The sequence below is a fragment of the Chlamydomonas reinhardtii genome, chromosome 3, assembly GCF_000002595.2.
Source record: "Chlamydomonas reinhardtii strain CC-503 cw92 mt+ chromosome 3, whole genome shotgun sequence".
NCBI lineage: Eukaryota > Viridiplantae > Chlorophyta > Chlorophyceae > Chlamydomonadales > Chlamydomonadaceae > Chlamydomonas > Chlamydomonas reinhardtii.
Window position 1 is genome coordinate 7,736,858 of NC_057006.1, and position 26,035 is coordinate 7,762,892.

Genomic DNA, 26,035 nt, shown 5'->3' on the forward strand with positions numbered 1-26,035 from the left:
TTTGGCCAAGGTGTGGAATCAAGTGTGGAATGTGTGGGGCGCGGAAGTCAAGGAGGAGCGACGGCTGACAGGCAGGCGCTGCGACACTTGCTGAGACACGCACGGCAAGTCGCCCCTTTCACCCCTTCGGCAATTGGCACCATCACTCAACCCGAGCACGACAGTGCACGTCAAACCACTCCTAGTTTGCCGCTCACCCTTCGTATTCTCTGCGGGAAACACATGAATGGACAGGGAAGGCAGTGGGCAGAAGATGGGTATTATGGACGTTTCATTTAAATGCGTAGATGCGACGTTCTTGGGAATCTTGGCTCAGTCTTTGCGCCCGTGCTGGGTATGTGGTAAGGCGAGGCGCGGTGGGTATCGGGTGTCACGCGATAGCAAGTAACCGGTATGGCGTGTGTCGGCACCAGGGTTTGGCTGTCGGAGGAGGCTTGGATTAGTCACGAAGGCGCAGGGTCTAGGTGACCAGGCCTAAAGACGGAATTGATGTAGGTTTATGTAGGATAGGGTTTATCACCAGCGTGCCAGGCGCGGGAACTCCTGGCGTCGAGCCGTGCACGGCGTCACGGTCCGCACGGTCACAACCGGTTTGGGCTTGAGAACTCTGAGTCTGAACCCTATTTGGTCACGTCGGGGATTCGACTTGACATACTCCTGTATCACCTTGTAAGCAGAAGGATTAAACACTAATCTTATCGGCGCTTGAAGTTGAACAAACTCAGTATGAACTCTTTGAACGAGTTCTGACGGCGCTCACCTGAAAATAACGTTGTGAACCATGGAAACCGCGTAATTCTAGTCGCACGTCACGAGCTACCCTGCGTCTATCAGCCTGCTCGATAATGGCCGGGTGCGCAGCTCGGCCGAGGACCTAAGCTCGGACACACCTGTAATAACGCTTCTGCATGAGCAGCAGAAATGATTGCCAGTTGGGGTGTGACTATACGAATTGGCACTGGCGCCAGCGGCTCTGATGCGAACTTTTGGGGCCCCTAAAGGCCTGGGTATATGGGGCAACCCATTCATGTAGCCATATGGCTGCTACTGCTATTGGGAGGCTTCTTCGAGGCCGCCCGGGGCTCGGCGCGGCCATGTATTTCTCTCTCCGCCTGGGAGCCGCTCCGCTCGCTGCACGACGCGTGAGTAGATGAAAGGAGCCACTATGTCGGGATGGTGATTGCGCGGGCTTTTCGACTGTCCACCTGCTCACGTGCCTGCTCTGAGGGACCCCTGTGGGAAACCGGCTACGGCACGGTTTTGTTGGCCCGGCCCAATGATCGACGGCGCTCTTGCCATCCCCCCGATTCCTCATCCTCATGGTTTCGTTGCATGCCGCTGCTGGTGTTACAGGTGCTCCACCGAGACGACGTCCAACCCAGATGGCCCCACGCTTGTGTCGCAGCGTCGGGCCGTGCGGGAGCCCCTGCTGGCGATCACGCTGCAGTGCCTGGCCGCCGACACCTCGGCGCTCGCGGTGAGGCCCACCGCTGTTGCCGATGGAATGTAGCTATCTGCAAGGTTGCTGGAGGCTGGTTGCACGGCGTTGTGCTCTTCCAGGCAGCAGCAGCGGGCTCCGCAGCTAGCACCGGAGCGCACGGGGCGCCGTGCGTGTTGATGCAGGTTTTGGGCGAAACGCGTGCCGCCTCAACATCGTAATCGAGCCGCCATCTCCTTGATTGCAGGAGATCCAGTTTGCGGCAGATGACGTGGTGCCCGGGACGCCAGCGGCTCGGTGGCTGGCGGAGCGTGCGGCGCGCTTTGCCGGCGTCACCACTGCTGGTGTGCAGCTACGTCTGGCGTCGGGGCGGGCTGATGGCGGCGGCGGTAGCGCCATCGCGCAGCCTTCGCCGCCGCTTCCGGTTGCTACTGCCGCTACCCCTGTGCCCCGTGCGGGGCTGCAGCCGGCTGTAGCACCGGTGGCTCCGTACGGGCTCCGTGTGGATGTGGCGGCGGAGCTGGGGGCCCTGGCGGAGGCAGGTGCGACCGCGTGCACGCGTGCATGCATGGCACAAGAGCACGAAGCATACGGCACATGTCCTTCTAGCCAATAGCTAGATACACAACTTCTTCACGACTTGCCCGAACCCACCCGTGCCGACCCTGCAGGCACGTTGCTACCCCTGGGTCCGCTGCTGGCTCGTGACTCGCTGTTGGGCTGGTCCGGCGTCAGCAGCAGCCTGAGTGGGGCCGCCGAGTACAATGGACAGGTGGGTGTGGATGCATGGGTGTAGCCGCGCCGGTCGGAGGAAGGCACCTGCATGCATCTGCGATGCGCGCATGCGCGTGCACCAGGCTGGACGGGGCATGCAGATAGGTTACTGCAGCTTGCAGGAGCGGGGAGGCCGCAGGGCCGCGTCTCGCTGCATGCGTCTCATCCAAGCATGGCTTGCTTGCGGCATCGCTGCCCCACACAAAACGTAACGTGCGTACGTGCACATGCCGCAGGTGGTTGGCCTGCCGGTGTATCTGCCCTACATCGCGGCTGCGGCGTCGGCGCCTGCTGCCGCCCGCCGGCACCTCCATGCGCTCAGCAGCACCAACACAAACACCGCCAGCAACACCAACACCAGCGGCAGCAGCGGCAGCACTAGCAGCACCGATGCCGGGCACACATCGTCATCATCAGCACTGGCAGTAGCAATGAAGGCGGCTGCGGCCGCCAGTGCCGACGTTGGCGGCGGCGCCATGCTGCTGCTGTACCGCCGCGATCTGCTGGCGGCGGCGGGGCTGGCGGCGCCGCCAGCCACGTGGGTGCAGCTGCTGGCGGCGGCGGCGGCCCTGGACGGCCGGGACGGCGACGGAGATGGCGTGCCGGAGGCGGGCGTGTGTGTGCAATGGCACCCAGGTGCGCGAGGTGGTGGGATGCTGGGACGGTGGGAAAGGCTCATACGGTGCTGGGATTGCTATGCCAAGGCGCCTCGCTGTGCGCCCGGCCCACCAATGAGCCCATTGCGGCGCTGTGCGACACATGCGTACTCGCTCCTGCTGCCTGCCGCAGAGTGCATCAGCCCCGCTGCTTCCGTGAACTCCAGCAGCAGTGGAAACACCACTGTCGACCTCCTGGAGGCGGCCAGGCTGGCGCCACTTGCGCTGTCGGTGCTGGCGCCGTTTCTGCAGTCCGACCCAACCCGGCCCGGCATGCACTTCCACTATACCCGCCTGCTCGCCCCCGGCGCCAACGCCACCCTCACGCCCTTGCTAGACAACGCTGCTACAGCCGAGGCGTTTCAGCTACTGCTTCGGCTGTGGCGGGCCAGCGCGCTGACAGCCAGGGCGGCGGCGGCGGCAGTGGCAGCGGCGGCTGTAGCAGGAGGGGCGGCTGGTGGCAGTAGCAGAGCTTGCGAGGCGGCTGTAGCGAGGGCCTTCCACGAGGGGCGGTGCGCGATGGCGCTGGGCACCCTTGCCGACTTCAAGGTGTGGAGCGCACTGGCGCGCACTGTGTGCTGGTTGTCGGGGCCTCTGACATGGTGTTGGAAAATGCTCGCCTGCGTCTCCTCATTATGTCTGCATTGTGTTGTACCGACCTCGTGTCCTCGACATTCATACACATACGCTCACGAAACGCACAGGCCGCCAGCCACGCATCCTCCCCCGCCAACTCCCTGCGTGGCCGCCTGGCCGCCGCGCCCCTGCCCGGCACCACCCGTGTCTTGCTGCGGTCGGTGGGTGGCGGCGCGGCCGGCGGCAGCAACACCACGGTGCAGCTGCTGGCGGCGGGCTCGTCTGCGGGCCTGCAGCTGGTCAACTGCACCTCGCTGCTGTGCCCCCTGGCCACCGAAACCACACGTGACGAGGTGGGTGGGCGGCTAGGTGTGCGTGCGTGCGTGCGTGCGGTACTGAAGCGGCATGCCGACTGGTTCGGTGCGGCTTTGGCCGGGATCGTCATGTGAATTGTGTTAAACAGCACAAGGGAAGGAAACACGCTTGTGCATTTCTGTGAGTGCCGACGAGCTGCTGAAGCAGCGCATCTCCTCGTGTCCACCATGCAGCACGGCTTCACACGCCCCGTGAACCGCGCCACGTACCTCGCACCCACCATCCTCATGGTCGCGGCCACAGCCGACAGCCGCAGTAGCACCAGTAGCATAACGTCTAGCAGCAGCAGCAGCAGCAACAGCAGCGGCAGTAGCCAAGGCGACCGGGATGTGGCTGCGCTGCTGTCGTACTACCTGGCGTCTGACGTGGCGGGCGCGGCGCTGGACACGGCGGCTGTGCTGGATCCAGACTTGGGTGCGTGTGTCCTTGGGAGTTTGGGCGTTTGCTGTCGGTGTGCGCCGGCTGTGTCCATAGTCCTTAGGTTGGCTTCTTGCGTCGTTCTCATGACATTGGTGCGAAATGCCCGCAGGCATGGTGCCGGCTCGCCTAGACCAGACGGCGCCGGAGCTGTGGGCGGCCGCCGGCTACGACCACGGTGACGCGGCGGCGGTGCTGCCAGCTTACCGGTCGGCGCTAGCTTCGCCCAACCCCGCCTACCCGCTACGCATGCGAGGGCAGGCCGCGTTCGGGTGCGTCATGTCTGAGTCAGCTCCCATGTGTGTGCTATTCGCCTGACGTGCCTTGTTGTGTTGTGGTTGGGGTCGCTGGCTGGCTGGTTGGCTGGTGGGTACCTCATGCTGGGGTCCGCTGGGGCGGCGGCCGCGCGCACGAGCACCTAAGCACGTCCACTCATCCATCTGATTGATCCATTTGCCGCATGCAGCGCGGTCCTGGCGGAGCTTCTGGCAGGCCTGGTGGCCGACGGCGCCGCCTCGGCAGCCACACGGCTGCCCGCACGGCTGGCGGCGGCGCAAGCAACCGCCGCTGCGGCGTACAACGCCGCCGCCAACCCTACCGCCTTTTCCGACTACCGCCGCTCCATCAGCAGCCAACTGCCGCTGCCCTCGCCGCCGCCGCCGCCACCGGGCGCCGCCGCCGGCGGCTCGGGTTCTGGCGGCGTCGGCGCGCCGCCTGGGGACGGCGCCGCCGGCAGCAGCGGCGGCGACGGTATGCCGAGCTGGGCGATAACGTTGGTGGGCTGTGTGGGCTGCGTGGCGGTGGCGGCCGGGCTGGTGCTATTGGTTCGTAAGGGACGGCTGGTGCGCGGCTGGCTGCGGTTCGCGGAGCGGCCCAAGGAGGCGCCGGGGCCGGGGCCCGATACAACGTTGCTGCTTTCAGGTGTGTGCGGCCCCATGCGGTGGTTAGCAGCCAGTAGGTTGCCGAGCCTGCCGCGAATCTGGAACGTGTTGCTCGCCAGGACTAGGACTCCAAGCAATGACCTGCAAGGAACGTCATGGCTGAAGGGCTCGTCACCAGCTGCAACTGTCGCGGTATGCCCTCTGCGCACCGCCCGCACGTGCACGCGCTCCTGCTGCAGACATTGCCGACAGCACAACGCTGTGGGAGGTGCTGTCGGCGGACGTGATGGACCGGTCCGTGCGGCTGCACAGGTGCGGGCGGGCGTGCGGGCAGGCGGGCGGGCGGGCGGGCGGGCAGGCGGGCAGGCGGGCGTGTGTGCGGGCGGGCGTGCGGGCAGGCAGGCGTGTGTGCGGGCGGGCGTGCGGGCAGGTGGGCTTGATTGTCGCGCTCCTAGAAACATCCGCTTTGGGTTGCGGTAGGGAAGGGCTTGGGGGCGCCTCTCGGAACCAGGGTTCCGGGTAGCCGAATACGGTACGGAGCTCTGCGGTTTCACAAATGCAACTGCACGTGCGCCACCAAGTTCATTCGGCCTCCTGGTATCGGTACCTTCCCACCCTCCATCTGCAGCATGGCTGTGCGGCACCTGCTGCTGCGCCACCGCGGCTTCGAGTCGGCCACGGAGGGCGACGCCTTCATAGCCGCCTTCGCCAACCCAATGACAGCACTCAACTTCTGCGTCGACCTGCAGGTGCGCGCGTGGGACCCGTGTGTGCGTGGCTGCGTGCACTTGTGCACGTGTGTGCGCTTGTGCACGCGTGTTACAAATACACGGAGGAGAGAATGCATATGGGCGTAGTCCTTCATGCAACAACACCGGTTGACGCCCTAGTGCCTTGAGCTGGTGATGCGCTAGCAAGTGAGCTTGATTGGGTTTGCACGGTATGCACAACGGCTGCTGGCGCCGCCTGCCCCGGCCGCCGCCGCCACCACACCAGGTGACGCTGTTGGCGCTGGACTGGCCGAACGAGCTGCTGGAGAGGCCGGAGGCGGCGCCCGCGTATGCCGTCACCGCAGTGTGAGTGTGGTCTGTGCAGCAGTGCTTGGGCACGTGCGGCCTCTGGCATTACGTGCTACCTTAGCCCGCGCCTGGCACGCGCGTACCGTGTATGCATGACTAACGCTCGCCTCCACTACCTTCACCGGTTGCACACAGGGCACTTAACCAGCGGCGACGGGGCTCGGTGGATCCGTTTGCCGCTCGACAACCCCGGCGCTACACCGGCGGCGGATCATATGAGGGCGGCGCCGCCGTCAGCATGTGGAATGGGAGTACGGACAGCCGGCCGCAGCCGCCCTCGCCGTTCTACGGCCCGCCGAACTTTGGTGAGTCGTAACGGAGTGCCGGTTAACTCGCACCTCACTTCATTCGTGGGTGAGCTCTATGTCGTATATACGGTATTAATGGCGCTTGAACTGCTGCAGGCAAAGCAGATTAGTTGCTGGAAGCGAGGCTGATCTCACAACTCGTCACGATGCCCTGCTTTCGCCGTTTGGCCGCCTCGCCGCTTTGCTTGCAGGCGTGGCATACTCGGAGGGCGGGAGCCGGCGTGGGGGCTCTAAGCACGGGGCCGACCCCTCTGCCGACCGCAGCAGTCGGACACGAGGGCCCGGCGCCGGGAGTAGCAGCGGCGAAGTGATTACCTACAGTAACCCGCACTTCCAGCAGCGCTCGGCACCTGCTGCATCTATGAATGCATTTGGCAGCAGCGGCCGGGCAGCACTATTGCCGGTCCCCGCCAAACGCGCACATGGCGGCGACGGTCAACCAACTGCAGCTACCAGCAGTCGCACGCCAGCTGGCGGCGACGGTCAAGCAACACCCGGTGACGGTGTCGCCGACGGCCAACAGGGACACACCTTACATGGCGAGCCCAGTCAGTATGACGCTGTCCGGGACTCTGCTGACGTCACCAGCAGCAGGGCCCGGCCGCCACAAGCAGCCGGCTCGGCCGCCGCCGCCGCCGCCGGCACGGCACCGTCGCCCTTCGCACGCCACAGCGGCCCCGGTGCAGATGGGGGGCTGCATGCGCTGCTGGCACAGGCGCTTCAGCCACCTCAGCCGGCCGCGCATGCCACAGGCGCGCCAGCCGGAACAGCTGCCGCAGCAGCGCCTGCGCCGGAAGCTGCGGCCTCCGGCCTCGTGTGGCGCGGCGGCGGCACCGTTGGGCTTGCCAGCGGCGCAGGTGTGAGCGGCGGCGGCAACGGATGGAGCCGTGGCGGCGCTCGCAGCAGTCCGGGCTCGCCTGTGCATGGGGGTGTCCCCTCAGGTCACGTTGCTAGCGGCGGCACCGGCACCGGTGGAGGGCTGCTGCCGCCCTCTCCGCGGTCCCAGCTACAGCCGCAGCTACTGCTGCTGCCGCAGCTGTATCTGCAGCTCCCGCAGCACTCCCATCCGCATCATCATCAACACCACCCCCAACATCATCACCATGTCAAGCGCGCGCACTCGCGCAGCCGCCTTTCGGCATCGAGCCCTAGGGCTGCTGATGCGGTGGAAGCAGCAGCAGAGGCGGGAGGCAGTAGCAGGCTGGCAGCTGGGCCGTTCAGCCTTGCTGCCCCTGCGGCTGCTGCCCAGGGCGGTAACTCGAATGCAAGCTCTGCTCCCGGCGGCCTTACGGCAGTTGCGCTGCCTTCTGCACCCGGGCCCGGGCCCTGGCCTGGGCTGGAGCAATCGCTGGTGCGCAGTGCGACTGCCACTGCTGCTGTCATCAGCAGCCTTGGCGTAGGTGGTGCGTTTGGCAGCAGCTTCAGTGCCGGCGCTGTCCCCGGCAGCTGCAGTGGCGCCGTGACGGCAGCTGTGCTGCGGCTTTTGTCCGACGAGCCGGCTGGTCCGCCTCAGCCTCAGCCGCAGCAGCCTGGAGCCTGGACCAGCCCTCTAGAGTCAGAGTTGCCCGTGCCCAGCCGCCGCGCGGCGATCCCGCCGCCGTCAGCTGCCGAGTCAGCGCGGCGCGAGGCTTCTGCTGCTGAGGCGGAGTACACCAATTTTGTCCCGGTACCGCTGGCAGAGCTGCCGGTGGGCGCGGCAGCCGTGGCCGAAGCGCTTGAGGTTGCAGAGGAGCTCTCTGTGGACCCCGGCGGCGTTGCTGCCAGTGCCGCCGCGGCTGCCTCTGCCATCGCCGCCGCCGCCGCAGAAAGCAGTGGCGACATACCGGTGATGCGCATGCTGGGCGGAGAGGCGGTGGCCGCTGCTGCAACCGCTACGCCGACGGCTCTGGCGCCACGGCCACCGCTGCCGCACAACGCCGCCGCCAGCAGCCAGCGCAAGCTGCTAACCCAGATGGCGATGGGCAGCCGGCCGGCCACCACCAACGGCGGCGTCAGCGGCGGCCCGACTGCCGAGCAGCTGGGAGCCGCCGCCGGCGCGGATGTCAGTGGCGGCGGTGGCGGCGGGAGCCGTGGCGGCGGTGGCGACAGCGTATCGTTGGCTTCGTTCACGATGCCGCAGCTGCCGTCGAGCATTCTCGGAGATCCAACGTTGTTGCTGACGGGTTCTGGGCAGCTGAACCTGCGACCGCAGCAGCTGCAACACCGCGGCCATAGCATAAGTGGAGGCCCCATGGCGGGCCAGGCTGGTGGTGCTTCCTCCAGCGGTGAGAGCGCAAAGGGTTGGCTTTGATGTCGCCATATTCTGCTGGTCATGGCGTCACCATTTATTGATTATAAAATGTATGTGCCTTGCGTAGCTGACATGCACCGCCCTGCCCTTTGTTTGGTTGCTCCGTGCGCAGGCCGCCACCAGCACACGGATCTTGTACGGCGGCTGTACGGCAAGGTATCGAATGCGGCCGCCACAGCCGCCGCGGTTGTAACAGGCGCCGCCACATCCACTGCGGGGTCGAACAGCGGCGCAGGCGGCGGTGCGCGCGCGGGCGGCGGATACGGCGGCTGCGGCGAGGACCGCCAGCCTAGCTACCACGTAATCGATGGTGGGCGGCTTCAGTGTTTCTTTTACTGCGCTCTAGCTCGCAGCTATTGCTTTTGCTTCAAGTGCTGGCCTTGGGCCAAGAGTGTTCGCCCGTCCGGCATACCGCACGCGCACTCACCCTTTCCTGCCCCTTCCTATGCGTCCAACAATCCACGCACATGCAGCCGACGACAACGCCGACTTTCTAGACGCTTCAAACCACCGCCGTTGCAGCCCACCGCGTAGTGCTGCGGTTGCAGCCGGTGGCAGCGGCCGCGGCAGCGGCGGCGGCGCGGGGCCGGCGGCGACGGCCGCGATGGCTGCTGTGTCATACATGTCCCATATGCGGCGGCTTTGGCACCCGGCGCGCGAGGACCAGGCGGGGGCGCTGCTCATCCACCGGTGAGCGGGCACTTGCATGCAGCCCTTTTGCTGTTACTGTTGCTGTGACTGTTGTTGTTGCAGGCCAATGAAGCGCGGAAACGTGCAGACGCGCAGTGGAGAGTGCCTAGCGGTAGTAGAGCGCCGATCAATTGTCATTCGCCCCGGAGCGCCCTCCACTCTGTCGCATAGCTTCAGAACCTGGTTGACTTGCAACTCCTCGACTCTCCCTTGTGTCCTTGCTCGCAGCGGCCTGCGCCTGCGCCTGGGCTTTCACGCGGGGCTGCTCAGCGCTGCCGAGGTGAACTCCAACGCCGCCACCGGCCGCGCGGCCTACAGCGGCGTGTTCATGGCCGTGGCTCGAGAGGTGTCCAACGCCGGGCCGGGGGGCTGCGTGATGATGAGCGAGGCGGCGCGAAGGCGGCTGGTGGCGGCGGTGAGGACAGCGGTTAGGGGGGCGGCGGCGTGGGACTGGGGGCCGGCGGGATGCCCCACACACAGTGACACCCGCACTGCGGCAAGTCGATGAACCCTGACGCCCCAATTTCCAATCCCAACCAAGAATAAACCCAAAACCCAAAACCCAACTCCGTGCAGGGCGCTTTCAAGTCCAGCACATCCCTGGGCTGTTGTTACATGGGGCACTATGGAGGCACCGACTCCTCGGCAGCCACCGCCGCCGCCGTGGCGGCCGCCGCGGCCGCTGCCTGCGCCGCCGCCTGCGACCTGGCTGTTGTGGACGGCGCGGCGGGCTGCTGGCCGCAGGAGGCTCAGCAGGCCATGCGCGCCACTGATACCGCTCCCACGGATGCTGCCGTAGTGGAGCAAACTCCGGTTCAAGCCATGGCTCTGCCGCTGTCTGCCGCCACGGGTGCGGCGGCTGCGGCAGCGGCCGTGTGCACCGGCGGCGGCGCACCGCTGGCGGCGGCGCCCACAGCGCCATCGCGCACCTGGGCCCCGGACAGAGTGGTTGCAGGCAGTGGGGGCCACATCACCCCGATGTACCAGCGCATTGGCGGAGGTGCGGCTGTTGCTGCTGCTGCCATCGGTCCTCCTCGCGGCAGCATTGCTGCGGCCGTCATCGCAGCCATCGGCCGCAGCAGTGTAGTGGAGGACTCAGCGCACGCCGCGAACGCTTACAACGAAGGGCTGGAAAGCGAAGCCGCGCCCTCCACAGCAGCAGCGGCGGCGGCAGTGGCGGCAGCAGTGCTGCCGAGTCCTTTCTGCAAGCCTGGCGACATGTTACGCGAATTCGCAGCGGAGGCGGAGGAGGCGGCGGCGATGACGACGACAGCACCACCGGCTGGCGACGTGGACTCAGCCACCGTCGGAGTCACTGCGGCCTCCTGTCGCCCGTCGCCGTCATACCACCCCCAGTCGCATGCCTCGACCGCCGTCGCCTCGCACTCACACGACACAAACGCTGGAGCGCTGCGCCGCACCGGCGGCGGAGCCGCCGCTGCTGGCAGCGGCGGCGGCGGCGTCAGCTGGCTTGCGGCGCCGTCGGGCCTAGCGCTCTACCAGTTGACCGGGGGCCCTTGCGAGCTGTTCACGGCGCGCATGGTGCTGCAGGCGATGCCGCTCAGCCGCGCGGGCGACATACGACTGGCGGGCAGCCCGGTGGCGCCGGTGTGGGGCGGCGCGCTGGCGGTGGCGGAGGTGCACGTGCAGGTAGGTGGACATGCGTGCGTGCGTGCGTGCGTGCGGGCGGGCGGGGGTGATGGAACGGACGGCGCCCGGCGGCACGCTTGGGTTTGACTAAACGCTGCCCAAGTGGCATCATAGAGAGTAGGGTGATGGGTTTGTGCTGCCATGATGGGAGGCCGCGATTGAATCTGCGTGCCCGTATGTCAAGTTGTGCGCTGATGCATGTGCAGGGCGTGGAAGCAATCCTGGCGTGGAATCTGGAACTCGGCACGGAGGCGTTGCAGTTGTGCCTCACAGCCATGCGACGTCTGGCCGTGCTGCGCGGGGACAGCGACCGCAGCGACCGCAACGGCGGCGGCGGCGGCGCCGTCCGCGGCGGCCAGGCGCTTCTTGCCGGCGGCGGTGCAGATGAAAGTGTCAACAAGGGCAGGGCTGTGCCGATGGATCAGGGGAGCGGCAGCCAGCAGGGCTGCGGCATCTACTTTTGCACGGAGGACGACCACCTGGCCTCATCACTTGGCGGCGTGCACACCGCGGGCGGTGGCGGCGCCTGGTGGCCCTTCAGTCGCAGGCAACCCGCCGCATCCCCGGCTCTGATGGGCGCTACCCGCGGCAGCGGCAGCGGCAGCAACCGCGGTGGCAAGGCGGCAGCCGGCGACCTGCTGACAGCTAATGACGCCGCCGCCGCCACGGCCAATGGTGGAGGGGCCGGCGGCGGCGGTGCGGCGGCGGGCGGATTCATGGCGACGGGGCGTATGGTGGCGGTGGCGGAGGACGCCTCGGCGCTGGTGGGCTGGGCGGCGGACGTGCTGAGCGCTGTGCCGCGGCTGCCGTGGCGGGAGGAACTGTTGGAGCATCACTACTGCGCGGAGGTTGCGGCGGTGGTGAGCCGGAGCGGCGGCAGCGGCGGCTCCGCTGGCTCCGCCGGCACGACAGCTGCAGCTGGCGGCGGCGCCGGAGGCCGCATCACATCTGCAGGCCATGGAGCGCACCCAGCTTCTGGGAACGGTGCCGGTGTTGGTAGTGGGGGTGCTACCACTGCCGCTACTATCGCTGGCTTGGCAGCCTCTGTGTCACTGGCTGGCCGCGCGGCATCCTGCGCCTCGTCGCCGCCGGGCTCACCGCGACCGAGCGGCTTCACACTGCACGCCAGCGGCATGAGCATGTGTGACACAGGGCCCAGATCTGCCGCCGCCGCCCACGGCAACAGCCAAGCGCTGCTGGAGATCGAACCCTACACCAGCGGAGGCGGTGGTGGCGGCGCTTCTGCGGCCTTTGCAGCCGGAAGCCACTCGCCGGTGGCTCCCGCTCCGACCTCGTCGCGCGCTGGCGGCGGCGGGTTGCTGGCGGGCGCCCGCGCGAGGCTGGGACTGAGCAGTCCCAGGGCCCCCCGCGGCTTGCTCACGCCTGGTGTGTCCATCGCGCTACCCGAGGATGCGGCACTCAGCGACGCACTGGCCTCCTCCTTCCTGGCGAGCGGCCTGGCTACTGCCAAGGCAGTGCTGGCGGCGCCGCCGCCGCCGCAGCCGTCAGCAGGCAGCATGCGCTCTCCGCGACTGTGGGGCCCGCACGTGTTGCACTCTCCCGGCGGCCGCATTCCGCACAAGGTGTCTGCGGGCAGCAGCGGTGCCGTCAGCGGCGGTGGTGCTGCTACTGCCACGGCCCACAACCGCACGTCCATGGACCTGACGCCCAACGCTCGCGGCAACAGCACCTCCACCGGCTTTGGCGTAGGCACGGTGTCTGGGCCGCTGCCGCAGCGGGCGCTCCGCCCCAGCAGTGCCCACTGCCCGCGCCCCGCGGCTGTTGATAGTGCCCTCTCCGCCGCCGTGGCGGCCGCCGCCGCCAGTGGCAGCGCCGCCGCCGCCAGTGGCAGCGCCGCCGCCGCCAGTGGCACCGCCGCCGCCGGCCTGGGCGCAGCAGTGCCGGGCGCATTGCCGCAACATAATGCCGGCGTGTCTGGACCGCTCGGCGGCAGTGGCTCCCTCATGCATGCAGCCATCGCGGAGGCTGTCTCCATCGCCGCCGCTTCTGCAGGCGGCCGCGGCGGCGGCGCGTCGCCTGGCCTAGACCGCGAGGACAGCTGGTCCAACAGCCTGATTGAGCACATCGGTGATGACGCCGAAACCATTGACGAAGAGGACCTGGATGCAGATGGTGACGCCGTCCACGAGGTCGTTGCCAGTAGCATGGATGGCGGCTCTGGCGGGAGCGGCAGGGGCGGCAGGGCAGCCTCCGGCGCGCCCTCACGGAGCCTCAGCCACCTGGGCGGCGCCGCCGCCGCCACACGCCGCGCGTCATCACAGGGCTTAGTGGTCAGCTACCCGCGTGCACCGCGCCACTCCCCGCCCCACTCCAGGTCCAGCTTCGTCGCGCTTCTGCCGCTGGCGCCGCCGGCGGATGCTGCATCCCGGAGGACTGCACCCGGCTTCGCAGCTGCAGCCGGCGCCGTCGGCGCCTGCGGCGGCTCGGTCGATGCTACAGCCTCAATTGCAACGGTCGAGGAAGGTGAGGCTTACACGGCGCCCTTGCACCTGCCATCGGCAGCTGCAGCCGCCGCCGGTGTGGGGCGCTCGCTCCTGTCGCCGCATGCACACCGCGGTGTCGCCAGCCGGCCGCCGTCGTCAGCCCTCCGCACCAGTGCGCGCTTCTACAGGAGCAGCACGACCGGCTTGGTGGGCGGCGGCAGCAGTAGGGGCGTTGTTGGCGGAGTCGGTGGAGGCGGCAGCCCAGGCAGCGTTACGTTTGGCACATACCGCACCGCCGGCAGCAAAATGCACAGCGACGGGCATTCGTCCGCCGCCGGCGCCGATGCAGTGGGTGCCATTGCCCGGTCTGCTACCGCCACCACCAACAGCGGAGGCGGCGGCGGTGGGCGGGTGCTGGTGACATCGGTCCGGCAAGCGGCGGCCAGGGCGCCGGCGGTGTCGCTGTCACCGCCGCGGGCCGGTGCCAGTCGCGGCGCTGATGCGGCATCTGCTGCCGCTAGCAGCCTGCTCCAGCAGCGCACGCGACCCAAGTCCTCGACGGCGGTGCCTCATGCCGCGTCTGCTGTGGTGTCGGCGGCAAGGCCGCCGCTGCGGCACTCCCGCACCGGCCTGCCCACCGAGATGCCTTGTGCCGATGTCGTTGACGAGGAGGAAGAGCTGCGAGGCGCCGCGCCCGGCACAGCCCCAGTCGGCTCGACAGCGATTCTGGCAGCAGTTGGCGGCAGCATAAGAGTCAGCGAGTGTGGTGGGGTAGCTGCTATGGCCGCCGCCACTACAACCGCTACTCATGCAGCCTCGCGTGGTGCCGGCGGCGTTACAATCGCTCGCGGCGGCCTCTTGTCCGCCGCGGTACGCGCTGCATCTGGCGCCTTGGCACGCTTCCATCGCGTGTCGACGCCCGTGGAAGTGAGCGGCGGCGGCGCCGTCACGGCTTGTGCGTCTCTTGCCCTAGACACAATGGATGACGCCGCGGATCTTGAGCTGCCAGAGCTGGCAGCATCTGCGACAGTGGCGGCGCCGCCAGCTGGTGGCGGCGGCAGCGGCGGCGCGGCTGGCGGCGCCGCCGGTGGCTGGGGAGCGCAGCTTGTGCCGCCGGAGCTTGTGGTGTTGTTCCGTGGCCTTCGACTTCGCATCTCGCTGGATGTGGGGAGCCTGCAGGTGCCGTGCGGCGATGCGGGTTAAGCGCATGCGTGCCAAGGACGCACGGGTTGCGGGCGTTGGGCCGGCACTAGACCTAAGGCCACCTGACCTGGTCTTCGTGCCAAGGCGGCACCCGACCTAGAAAGCAGCAGTTGAATCATGGGACTCACCCCGTATGCCCTGTATGTGAGTGTCTATGTTCCTGCGTGTGCTTGTCTTCGCTTGTGCGTGCAGGGCACGATGGTTCGCTCCACCGGGCGCATCGCCTACCGCGGCCGTGCCCAGCAGCGCGCCGCACGCATGGCAGGTCTGGCCCGAGCCGGCCAGATGCTCGTCAGCCCAGAGCTGTTGGAGGCTGTGGCGCAGCAGCACCACCAGGGCTCCGGCAGTAGCGGCAGTAGCGGCAGCAGCGGTGGCAAGACCGCGGCCGCCGCGGCGGCCGCGGCTGCAGCGGCCGGTGTTGCGGCTGGTGCTGGCGCTGGTGCCCACGCCGCCACTGGGCATTGTGGATCCTCCGTGCCCGGAGGCGGCGGCGGCGGGAGCAGTCACGCAGGGCCATTTACCATCCCGTCGAATCCTTACAGCACACCGCTGCTGCGCACTGCGGCGGCAGCCTCCGGACCGGTAGCGGCGCCGCCTCCACCGGGGTCCCTCTTACCGCGGACACTGCTGGTGGCCTCCGCAAGCGCGCAGCAACTGACTGACATCGCCAGTGGTGGTGGTGCTGCTGCTGGCGGTGCAGGTGGGGGTGGAGGTGGAGGCACAGTGCCTCTGCCAGCTCTGCCGTCGCCGCAGCTTCTGCAGCACCACTCACATCCCGCCTCCAGGGGCCCCATGCCAGCCTCTGCGGCACAGGTGCAGGCGCAGGCGCAGCAACTTCTGTGCTCGCAGCGAGCAAAGGCGCCGCAGTCAACGTCAGCCACACCGCATTTGTCGCCAGCGCCGCTTGGCGCCCCTGCCAGTCTGCCGTCTACTAACTCCGGGGTTGGCCTGCTGTCAGCGACAGTAGCGGCAGCTACGGCGGGAGCAGTGGTGGGTCAGCCGCCGAGACGCCCGCGCCCGCACCACTATCACCAGATATCGCCTGTGCTACCTACCACTGCGGCTGCTGGGACGGGCAGCAGCATTGACCCGAATCAGCCCAATGCGACGCGGTCCGGTGGGGCAGCAATAATGCTGGCGGCCCTGCAGGCTCAGGTGGAGGCTGCGGCGCTGGCGAACGCGGCGGCCGGGCCGCCGGTGACTGCTGCTGCAGCAGCAGCTGCTGCTGCTGCTACTGACGGCGGCAGCGGCGGGTATGGTGGCGGTGGTGCCATGGCAGGCCACAGCAACAGTGGCAGCAGCAGCCCCCATCTCTTGAGCGCCATCGCCCGTAACTGGCCGGGCCGCGTCAAGCCAACTTCACCGCTGTTTATTGGGGCCGGGCCGCTCAGGCGCACGGCCGGCGGCAGCGGTCCCAACAGCACCAGCAGCAGCAGTGCGCCGGCGGCGGTGCAGCCGCTGCACAGCATGCTGGCCGTTGGCGGCGGCATTGCCGCCCGCGGCACCGCAAGCGGCGGACCCCCGACAGGGGTGACTTGCACGGCGCCCACGTTGAGCCTGGTGCTGCCGGGTCTGTCCACATCCATGCCGGCAGTTGCAGAGGCTCTCGAGGATTCAACATCGCCGTCGACACAGGCGGGAGCCGAGACACCGACAGCCGCTTCCGCCACCGCGGCATCGGCAGCGGCAGCCGACGTCATCGCGCCCCCTGCCTGTGCAGGCGGCGCGCTTGAGAATAAAGCAAGCGCGGGTGCTACTGTCTCTCCGCCTGCGCTGGAGTCGGAGTCAGGCCAGGCAGGCAGCGCCGCTGGCGCGGCAGCTGCGGGTTGGATGCTGCGGCGGAGCCTTGATGACTCGCCGGCGCGCCAGCAGCGTGCCGGTGCGGCGGGCCCCTCCTCGCATAGCCAGCAGCAGCGCTCGGCAGCGCTCGGTACGGCGGGTCCGTCCGCCGCCGGCGCCAGCGCACCCGCGTCGCAATCGCACGCGTTCCTGCGCTCTGCCTCCCAGCAGCCGCCGCAGCTGCAGACGGCCGCCGCGGCGGCGGTGGCTGTGACAGCCGCACTGACGGCGGCGGCTGCGCCGCCGCCGCCGCCTCCTTCAGTGGAGCCACCGTCGGCGGTGCATGCCAGTGGCGGCAGCGACATGCATGCGTACGGCGGTGGCGGCGGCGCGTCGGGTACGGCAGGTCCTGCTGTACCGCAGATGACGTACTATTCGCACGTGCTGGGCGGCCCCTCGAGGCTCCTGTTTAAGCTCGCGACGTCGGGCAAGGCCCACGGCATGTACCTCGTGCAGCAGTCGCCGGTTGAGGAGCCGCCACCGCAGGCCGCTCCTACAGCCGCTGGCGGATGTGGCGGCGCTGGCAACGGCCGGCCTGCATCTGCCTGGCCAGCCAATGTCTCCATGTCGTCTCTCTGGGCAAGCCGCGGGGGCGCAGATGCCGCCACGGCTGTAGCAGCAGGCGGCGGCGGGGTTGCCGTTGGAAGCAGCATGGGCGCCAGCAGCCATAAGCTGTCGGGTAGGGTGCTACAGCCATCGCCGGGGTCGCGTCTGGGGAGGCTGCCGTGGACGCCACGACGCTCGGTGGCCCGAGGGGCGTCTGCCACTGGGCTTGGAGGCGGCGCCGGAGGCTTTGGAGGTGGCGGCGGTGGTGGCACCGACAACATCAGCCGCGGAAGCGCCTACATGGGCGACCGTAGCGGCGCTACTATTAGCGGCAGCGGCGACGGGCCAGAGTCGCCGAACTTGATGCTGCGACCTGGAGCATCAGCTGCCGGCAACTTCCCTACATTGTTCGAGTGAGCGACTCGGAAAGATGCATGCATGCATGGTTGCTGGGACGGCAGTACGCATCAGCCTGCAGGCCTCTCAAGTGTTGTGCTCGCTGGCTTTCTCGGTTTCACATTGTTGTCGTTAAAAGCATCGTCGATAACGCATGTGTGTGCAAGAGCACGATGGCCATCGGACATTCAACGTGCTTTCTACAGGGACTGAGACTGAGCTGTGTGACTTCTTACTCGTTGAGATGGGGGATTGAGTGCATTACAAATGTGCGTGCCATTGGCGGGGGTTGAAACTCGGAGATGCGGGGTTTACAGACTACAAATAGGCGCACGCGCTGGCGCGCACGGCTTGGGGTAGGAAAGTTGCAGCGTGTGGCTGCGTATGCTTGGGTTTGGCTGCGCGGAGTGAGTAATGCGCTGCGGTATCGCCGCTGAAGAGTAGGGTTGCATGCCGCTGCGTCAGCAAACATCCGTTGAAGTCGTGCCGCACCACAGTTGTGGGATAGGCATGGAAGACGGCGATACAGCGCCCTTCACAGTTATAGATGGGCATGGTGATTCTACGCGCACACACGCACACACATACACAAACGCACATGGCACTGTGGTATGCAATCGTACAATTTGGTTGTGATCTCGCACGTCACCGGAGAACAGTTACTTGTCTGGAAATGCTCTCGGACTTTGAGTGCTGCACCAAGGTTGATATGGCGCAGCACAAATTATGGTGCCCGTTGTGCGACGCGGCACAAGGCTTGTTTGAGGGCTTGGGTATACAAGCCCGCAACAATTATTGCTTGCTGCCTGTTGCCGGTGGATATCATACTCTGACAAATGTGGGGCACTGTGGTCTGGGGGCGTTAGAGCTGGGGGATTGCGATGGATCGTGTACTCGTGTACTGCATTTGCGGGGATGCAACGTTCGCTGTTGGGTTTGGGGAAAGAATGTTGAGATTCACATGACCGCTGCGCGCTGGCAGGTTGTGGTCAACCTGTCGGGACCTGAGGTGGTTGCAGTTTAGGTTTGGTTGGGCTGCTTGGGCCCTGGTCAATCGAGTGTTGATGGAGGAGGCAGAACGTGTATGGGGGGGGGGTTCGAGTTCGGGGGTTCTTCTTAAGTTACTGGGTTTACGGAGGCGGGGTGAGACTGGGCGGGCATGATCGCGCAGGTGTCTATCGTTGCGCAAGGGTGCCGCAGCTGCGGAGGTGGTGTGTCGGGTTCAACGGGTAGTCTTGGTGCCTCCGCCCGCCATGGCCTGGTGCAGTGCACGTGCAGGCACGTGAAGGACGGAGTACATGGGGCGCAGCTGCACAAGCCCACGGGCAGCCTTGCGGCCAGCCCACGGCTTAAGATGCTGTGACGCTGCTGCTGTACATGCGGAATTGCGGATCTAAAGCGGACGCCTGAACCTGGATGGCCGGGGTGCCCTGGAATGTAGTGGTGTCCGTGCTGGCTTTAAGCTGACCTCCTGGTTCTCACGTAGAGTAGAGCAAATGGCTTCGGGGTGTCTCGGCGGGTGGGGTGGGCCGTGAAGTGCTCCCCAAGGGGGGCTTCAGCTGCGGGGTTCTTTAGCCTGTTCTCATCAGCTCGGCCAATAGCATAGTTCCCTGCAAGTGGAGTCCCCGACTGAACCCACCGTGCCAAACCGAAGTGACCGAACCCAATGGGGGCCAGGCCGCCAGGGGGGCCGCCAATGGGCGTCCCAATGCCGGCAAAATATGCCCTCCATTTCCGGGGTGACCCAGTAAGGACTCGCGGGCTTGATTGACAACACAGATACACGTGACCAATTTGACCACTTATTCTCACAGAGTTGCTTTGTTCTCGCTTATTATGTGCTTGCGGCAGCGAGCGGTGCAAAACCTCGCGAGTTTTCATCCTGGTCGCCATCTCCTGGACCAATTATTACTATTTTTAGGCATGTAACCCAAGTGCAATCGCCGCATAGACTTTAGGCTTGCTCAGTTGGTTTGGACCGAATGGGTCTCTCGAACATCGCTGGACAGCTTGCGGCGCTGCAGGAGCGCCAGCGGCGGCATCTGGTGCAAGATGACCTGCCAGAACATCTGGAGCCGGCCGCCCCGGCGCCGTTGCCGATGTTCGGGCGCTGGTCCAAGCTGCCGGCGTGGGCCGAACGGCCACCCAGCCCACCACGCCCGCTGCCGCTCCTGCCCCCGCCATCTCCGGGAACCGCCTGTCCCTCACGACGACGTGCCAGGGCTCTGCTTCAGCGCACGCATCCCACTGCCCTGAGCTTTTCTGATCTGGGTCAGAACCACCGGGCGCCGCGCCAGTCTGAGGCTTCATGCCCGCCAGCTGACCAGCAGCTGCGCCCAGCTGTTGCAGCCGCACCCACCCCAGCAAAGGAAATATGCCCATCCACATCGGCATCCACGAGGCAAGATGGTGGTGAAGCTGCCTGGGAGCCCCTCTCATGTGCCAGTGGAGGATGCAGCACCGGCGGCAGCGTCGTTGCCGTCGTCGTCGGCGGCAGCGCCTGCAGCTCCTTCGGCAGGAGCGGCGGCGGCAAGGGCGGCGCCGCCGCCCTGGGAGCAGCAGGTCGCTGGCGCCGGCCACTGCCCTGGGCACACCTGGCTGAGCGCGAGGTGGAGGAGGCGGCGCAGACGGCGGACGGGGACCAGCCCTGCCTGTTGGCTGTGTGCAACATGTTTGCAGACTGGCAGGCCGGCGAGCCGGATATCGCCATGGGCCTCGGGGTGCAAGGCATCTGCAGCGGCGAGGCCGGCGCCCCAAGTAGCGCGCATGGCGGCACAGATGGGGGTGCGCCTGACGGCGCGGCGCCGCCTCACCCGTCGCTCGGTCAGTCGCCCAGCACGCCAGCGCTGCCGCCGGACCTGTGCGCGCCGCGAGGGGACGAGGAACAGCAACCGCTTCAGCTTGAGGCGGCGGCGGGCCAGGAGCGGAGTGCGGCCTCAGGCGAATCGCAGCAGCAGCAGCAGGAGGCTCAGCCGCAGCAGCCGCAGCAGGTGCCGGAGGCACAACCGCCGTTGACTCCAGAGCAGCTGCAGACGCTGCGGTGGATGACGGCGGCGCTGGAGGGCGACCTGGTGACGGCGGCGCGGGCCCTGCGTGCCGTGGAGGCGGCGCTCTCGGGCGTTGTGCCGCCGGAGTGCTTCAATTTCCTCGACGGCAGCAGCATCAGCAGCAGCCGCAAGGGCAGTATCGGCAGCTCGAGGAACAGCAACAAGCTGGGGTTCGGCATACCGGGCTTGGGCGCGGCGCAGCAGGCAGCGCCGCCGCTAGACGTACAGCAGCAGCCCACGCCGCCCAGGCTGCGGCCGTGGTGGTTACAGCTGCCAGGTTCGTGGCCGCATGAGCAGGCGTACGCGGCCTTTGAGCGCCGCGCCATTACGTACGCGCGTCACTTGGAGGGCCTCCTCAAAGCGGCCCTGGAGTGGACGACTCCGTTTGGCTGGCTGCCTGTGAGCCTGCGCGTGATGCCGCCGGGCTGTGATCCCCACAAGGTTGAACAAGAGCTGGCGGCGGTGTATGTGCAAGCTCTGGAAGAGAATGACGAGGCAGGCAGGTCCTGGCCAGACCTGTGTCACGCCATGGCCAGGGGCTTGCACGCCGCCTACAACGGCTCGGCTGCTCCTGCGGGCACTGCTGGCGTTGACACTGCTGGCGCCGCTGGTGCTAGCGCCGCTGTCACTGCTGCTGGCGCGGATGCGGAGCCCATGCCGCGCCCTCCGGCACCTGAAGCGTCAGCTGAAGGGGGCGGCGGAATGGCCGAGGTTGCCGCGGCGCCCGGGGCCGCGGAGGGGGACGCTGCGCCGGTGGCGGCGCCGGCACCCAGCAGCAGCTGCGGCGGCGGTGAGCAGCAAGTGATGCTGGCGGATCAGCAGGAGGAAAAGACGACGGCGGCGGCGGAGACGGTGCCACCAGGCTTGAGGCAGATGCGGAAGAAGGCGGACAGCCGGGGCCGGGCCCAGCGAGAAGTGAGGCCGGTCAAGCGACTTCAGCGACTGACAGAAGAGGAGCGGGTTAAGCAGCTGCACGATAAGGAGCAGGCGGAGTGGGAGGCTCAGGAGCTAAAGATACGAGCGTGCGCTCCAGTTCTAGCCGCGGCCCTGACCCCAGGCATCTGCAGCGCGGCGGCGCGGCGGCAAATCCTGCGGCTGCTGCTGTGGGATCCCTGCTCTGATAAGCCACCGTCAGAGGTCGCCGCTTCAAGCAACAGTGCAAACGCCGGCGAGCAAACGGGCCGCGGCGCGGGTGCGGACTTGTTGTCGCCATGGCGGGTGCCTCAGGAGGCGGCGGCTGAGGAGGCCGAGGCCAGGGCTGAGGAAGTGTTGATCTCCCGCTTCCTTGCGGACGTATATCCGCCAGTTAAGGAGCGGTGGCGCTGGGTGCTGCACGCGGCGGCGCGAGGGCACAAGGACTCCTTGCAGGTGCGCGAGTCAGTGCGTGTGTTTGCATGTGGCGTCCAGGTGGGAGGACAGGTAGGCGTGAGGAAAGGGAGGTGCAAGGGCGTGCCTGCTCGCGCGCGGTCGGTGTGCGCTGGGGCGCGCCACGCGGCCTGTCGCCGCAACCTGATAAGCACGAGTTGGCAACTTTTTGGGTCAGTTGCCGTGTGCTGAACCCCATGTGCGCCGCTGGCTCAAGCGTCTTCCAGCCGTGCACCTATGCGTGTGCTTACCTGAACATTGCTGGGCGCCGCGAAAACACCGTACAGGTTGCAGGGCGGGCGCTGGCAGGCGCGCTGCTGCTGCAGGCAACGGGCAGGCCGATCCGGCAGGCTGACCCGGTGCTGTGCGCCGCCACAGTCATCGTCATGACTTTATTGCAAGTGAGTATGGAGTGGTAGGGCCACATGGACCCGAAGTCCCGAACCCATGCATTTGCTGATGCTCATACCTGTGAGTGGTATCTGCGGTACGGCAGCGGTGAAAAAGCACCTGCAGTAAAACCGGATGACTCCGGTGTTTGCGTGGGCGTGTCGAAGGCTTGCTCTTTGCCTCGGTAGTGGGGGCGTACAGAAGGGGGGCCTGGCCCACCTCTTATCTCCCCCCACCCCCTTACTACGCACCGCTTGCCTACGGCAGGGTGTATCTGTTTTCTATTTCCTATTTTGCTCTTGCATGTGCCGTACTGGCCGTGCATAGGCAGGGCGCCCCACACGCCCCGGCGCCCTGCTGCCTCGTAGCTCCCACGCTCCCACCGCATGTATGGCACCCGAGCGACCACCCCGGCTTGCCTCCTCCAACATGTGTCACCATTCTTCACAGGCCGCGGGGCAGGATTTTCCGACGCCCACCCGCGTGTACACGGCGCTCGCCACCATCCCACTGCCGCCGCCGCCGCAGTGCCTGTGGGCTGAGCTGCGCCCCTCCATGCTGCAGCAGGCGCTCCCGACCGACACGCTCGTGTCACCGCTGTCAAACACACACCTGCTCGACACCGCGTTCCGGCTCTCCAGGCAGCCTGAAGTGTTCACGGCGTGGCAGCCCGCTATTTTCGCCCTGAGAACGTCCGAATCTGTGGAGACCCTCGTGGGGCGCCACTCACAACTGCTGGGCATGTACGAACTGATGCAGTGGTTGAGCATCCTGGCGCCGGAAACCGAAGGGGCCAACCCCTGCAATCCGCTCGTGGTGAGGTCCTTGCAGACGGGGACGCTGGACATCATCTTGCAGCTGCTGCTCCTGCCTGGAAACATGGTGGAGACCTCTGGCAGCTGCCTCGATGGGCCGGCGCGGGCTGCGGAGCAGCAGCATCAACAGCAGCAACAGCCGCAGGCGCAAGAGCCGGCACAGCCAGGACAGCCGAAACAGTCGGAGCAACTGGAGCAGCCGAGGCTGGAGCAGGCGGCGGAGCAGCAGCAGGAGCAGCCGGTTGTTTGGATGTGGCCGGAGGGCTTGGCCGGCATCACGGTGCAGCCTGGCGCCGCGGCTCTGCTGCTCATGTCGGCTCTGCATGACCCACAGCTTCAGTCGCGACTGCAACCTGCTTGTGGCGCCGGCGGCGACAGCAGCGGCAGTGGTAGTGGCGGCAGTGGTATTGCCGGCAGTGGTAGTGCCGGCAGTGGTAGTGCCGGCAGCGGCGAAAGCAGCAGTGGCGGCGGCAGCGCCGGCCAGGCTGCGACTACGGAAGCGGCGGAGCTCCAGGCGACGTGTGTTGCGACGCAGGCGGCGCGGGCCGTGAGCCGGGCCAATGGCTGCTTGATGTTCTATCCCTACCTGTCAGAGGTTGTTGGCGCACTCGCACTATGTGCGCCTGGCCCTGATGACGACGGCGCGGGCGCGGGCGTGGGCACTGTGGGAGGCGGAGGCGCGCAGGCCAGCAGCAGCGGCGCCGACGGGCCCTCTAGCGATGCCCAAGCTGCTGCCGACGGCGCCAGCTGCCCTGTGGCGATGCAGGGCCCGGGTGGCTGCGGCAACGCCGCCTGCACATACTGCCAAGCGCTGCTGCGGCCCAACGCCATTGACATCCGGCGTGTGGCGTTGCCCCCGGGCGCCAGGGCGCGGCTTCCGGCGCTAGCGGCGCGGCTGCCGGTGGCGGCGCGCGTCGTGCCCGACTCGGGGTACGTGCGTCGTAGCGGTGGCGGAGGTTGGGCTAGGCAGGGGACAAAGGGTGGCGTTTGGGTTGGAAACGGGGAATGGAGGGTGTGGCTTGCTCGGCCGCTTGGAGCCAAAGATTGTCCTGGGGCGTTTGCTTCGCGCCGTCTTGCACAGTGCCCGCACCGGCTGCAGCGCCGCCCGCCCCGCCCGTTAACGTCGCTGCCGCCCCTTCATGTTGCCGTTGCGGTGCGTGCACAGGTCGGAGCAAAGTGTGGACTCGGCGGTGCGCGCGTTCGGTCTCGGCGCCGGCGCACAAGCCGCAGGCAGCGCTGCTGGTACGCTCGCCTCCGCCTCCGCCTGCGAAGCCACTGTGTCGGCCGTCGCTCGGCTGCAGGCCGTGGGAGCTGTGGGCTGTCAACGGCTGCTCATGGAAATCGTGCCGGAGGTGTGTGTGGATGGGTGCGTGGGTGCGTGTGGGTGCGTGGGCGGGTTACGCGCGTGAGCGCGTTTCCGTGCGGTTGAATGTTGACAAGCACGCTGCCTCCACCTAATTTCAATTCCCTCTCGGCGGCCTTGGTTTGCGGGTACGGCGCAGGTTCGCAAGCGCATGGCGGCGCACGGCCGGGATGTGGGCCTTGTCCCAGTCGCCGTGCTCGACTACGGCACCTGGGGTGCCGAGGCCGAGGCCGGCGGCGGCGGCCGCGACTGCAAGGCCGGCCGCGCCGCCATTGAGTATGGCGATTGCGCTGCAAGGTCAGCCGCAGCCGACGTCGCCAACAGCAAAAAGAAGCCGGCAGGCGGCAGCGACGGCGAGCCCCGGCCTTTGTTGGACCTGGATGGTGACTACGGCCGCGCGCTGCAGGCGCTGCTGCCGCTGGCGCCCCTGCACGCGTCGGAACGGGTCATGAAGCAGGTGCAGACGGCGCTGGTGGCGCAGCCCATGCCCGAGCCGGAGCAGCCCCAGCAGCAGCAGCAAGAGCAGCAACCGCAGGAGGCGCCGGCGGCCGCGGACGGCTTATCGGCGGAAGCCGTGGGGGACCTGGAGCAACGGCAGGTGCTTGCACGCCTCCTCGCGTTCGCACACGATGGCGGGCAGCCGCTGAAGCAGGCGTTCGAGGACGCCCTGTCCGCTCTTCAGCGCTTGCATTATCGCTTGAGGGCTGAGGCTGATGCCGAGGCTGCGGAAGCACTAGTGTGTAAGGCGGAAGGCGAGGAGCAGGGGCTGGGCGCCGGGGCAGGTAGGGAGGATGGATTCGCGACGGTGATGGCGGAAGGCGCGACGGGTGCGGCGGTGGTGGCTCAGGGGTCGCAAGTGAAGGATGAGCAGCAGACGGGGGCTGAGGGGGCCTGCGCAACGTGGCATGGGAGGCGGCGGTTTGTGATTGACGTGTTGCTGCTGGAGTGTGTCCCCGCCTCGCGGCAGCAGGAGCTGCAGCCGGCGCAGGCGGTGCAGGCGCAGGAGTCGCTGGCGCAACTTTGCTCAGGCCTCCTCGCACCAGGCGCGCGGGCTTTCCTGTCCGCGGGTATGCTGTGAGGCGGGTTGGAGCTTGAAGGCAATTGTGTCGGAGGGGGTGCGTTGCACAACATTGGCGTTCGCCAGTCCCCGCCGGCGGGTACCCATAGGCGTATACGGTGCTTACTGCAATCCGTAGCTGCTATATGGCCGTGCATTACTGTGTAGCGTGATGAACGCGGTGTGTTCGTGCAATACAGTGGCATTCAAGCTGTCGCTGCATGAAGACTACTTCCCGGGGGGCAGCCATGGGGCATGAGGGGCAGCGTGTGAGCGTGCGGGAGTGAAAGCCCCAGTGTCCTACAGACCGTCGCTGGCCTCACCTAACTGGAATATATGCATAAATTCTTGGTGCAACCGTCGGCAATTTTGCAGCACACAAGTTTCCGCTGTCACACTCCATTTTCGCGCCTTCTTGGTCAGAACCTAGGGGCCA

At 67.1% G+C, this 26,035-nt stretch overlaps 2 protein-coding genes across 2 annotated transcripts; both read left to right on the top strand.

The window, feature by feature from the left end:
• The first annotated feature begins 692 nt into the window (after window positions 1-692).
• CHLRE_03g203451v5 (uncharacterized protein) lies at window positions 693-19,054 on the top strand. Its single transcript, XM_043061423.1, has 22 exons — window positions 693-1,142; window positions 1,354-1,477; window positions 1,686-1,980; window positions 2,110-2,210; window positions 2,449-2,848; window positions 3,002-3,417; window positions 3,573-3,797; window positions 3,993-4,233; window positions 4,349-4,508; window positions 4,703-5,157; window positions 5,357-5,429; window positions 5,746-5,866; window positions 6,114-6,193; window positions 6,332-6,501; window positions 6,696-8,768; window positions 8,907-9,104; window positions 9,268-9,484; window positions 9,713-9,899; window positions 10,061-11,134; window positions 11,341-14,757; window positions 14,974-17,299; window positions 17,375-19,054. Exons 1-22 carry the CDS (start codon window positions 1,012-1,014, stop codon window positions 17,581-17,583), a joined length of 12,693 nt encoding a protein of 4,230 aa, XP_042926522.1. The 5' UTR covers window positions 693-1,011; the 3' UTR covers window positions 17,584-19,054.
• Window positions 19,055-19,312: 258 nt separating this feature from the next.
• Window positions 19,313-25,974, top strand: CHLRE_03g203351v5 (uncharacterized protein). Its single transcript, XM_043061422.1, has 5 exons — window positions 19,313-21,977; window positions 22,262-22,375; window positions 22,815-24,109; window positions 24,345-24,531; window positions 24,682-25,974. The coding sequence occupies exons 1-5, from the start codon at window positions 19,545-19,547 to the stop codon at window positions 25,618-25,620; spliced, it is 4,968 nt and encodes a 1,655-aa protein (XP_042926523.1). The 5' UTR covers window positions 19,313-19,544; the 3' UTR covers window positions 25,621-25,974.
• The last annotated feature ends 61 nt before the right edge of the window (window positions 25,975-26,035 follow it).

Excerpts from the sequence above, each read along its gene's own strand:
- CHLRE_03g203351v5 (XM_043061422.1), top strand. The coding sequence starts at position 19,545 with ATGGGTCTCTCGAACATCGCTGGACAGCTTGCGGCGCTGCAGGAGCGC. Across the intron at positions 21,978-22,261 it reads GGCACAAGGACTCCTTGCAG|GTTGCAGGGCGGGCGCTGGC; the intron begins GTGCGCGAGTCA and ends AACACCGTACAG. Across the intron at positions 22,376-22,814 it reads TCGTCATGACTTTATTGCAA|GCCGCGGGGCAGGATTTTCC; the intron begins GTGAGTATGGAG and ends CATTCTTCACAG.
- CHLRE_03g203451v5 (XM_043061423.1), top strand. The coding sequence starts at position 1,012 with ATGGGGCAACCCATTCATGTAGCCATATGGCTGCTACTGCTATTGGGA. Across the intron at positions 6,502-6,695 it reads CTACGGCCCGCCGAACTTTG|GCGTGGCATACTCGGAGGGC; the intron begins GTGAGTCGTAAC and ends CTTTGCTTGCAG. Across the intron at positions 17,300-17,374 it reads CAGCAGCCATAAGCTGTCGG|GGGCGTCTGCCACTGGGCTT; the intron begins GTAGGGTGCTAC and ends CGGTGGCCCGAG.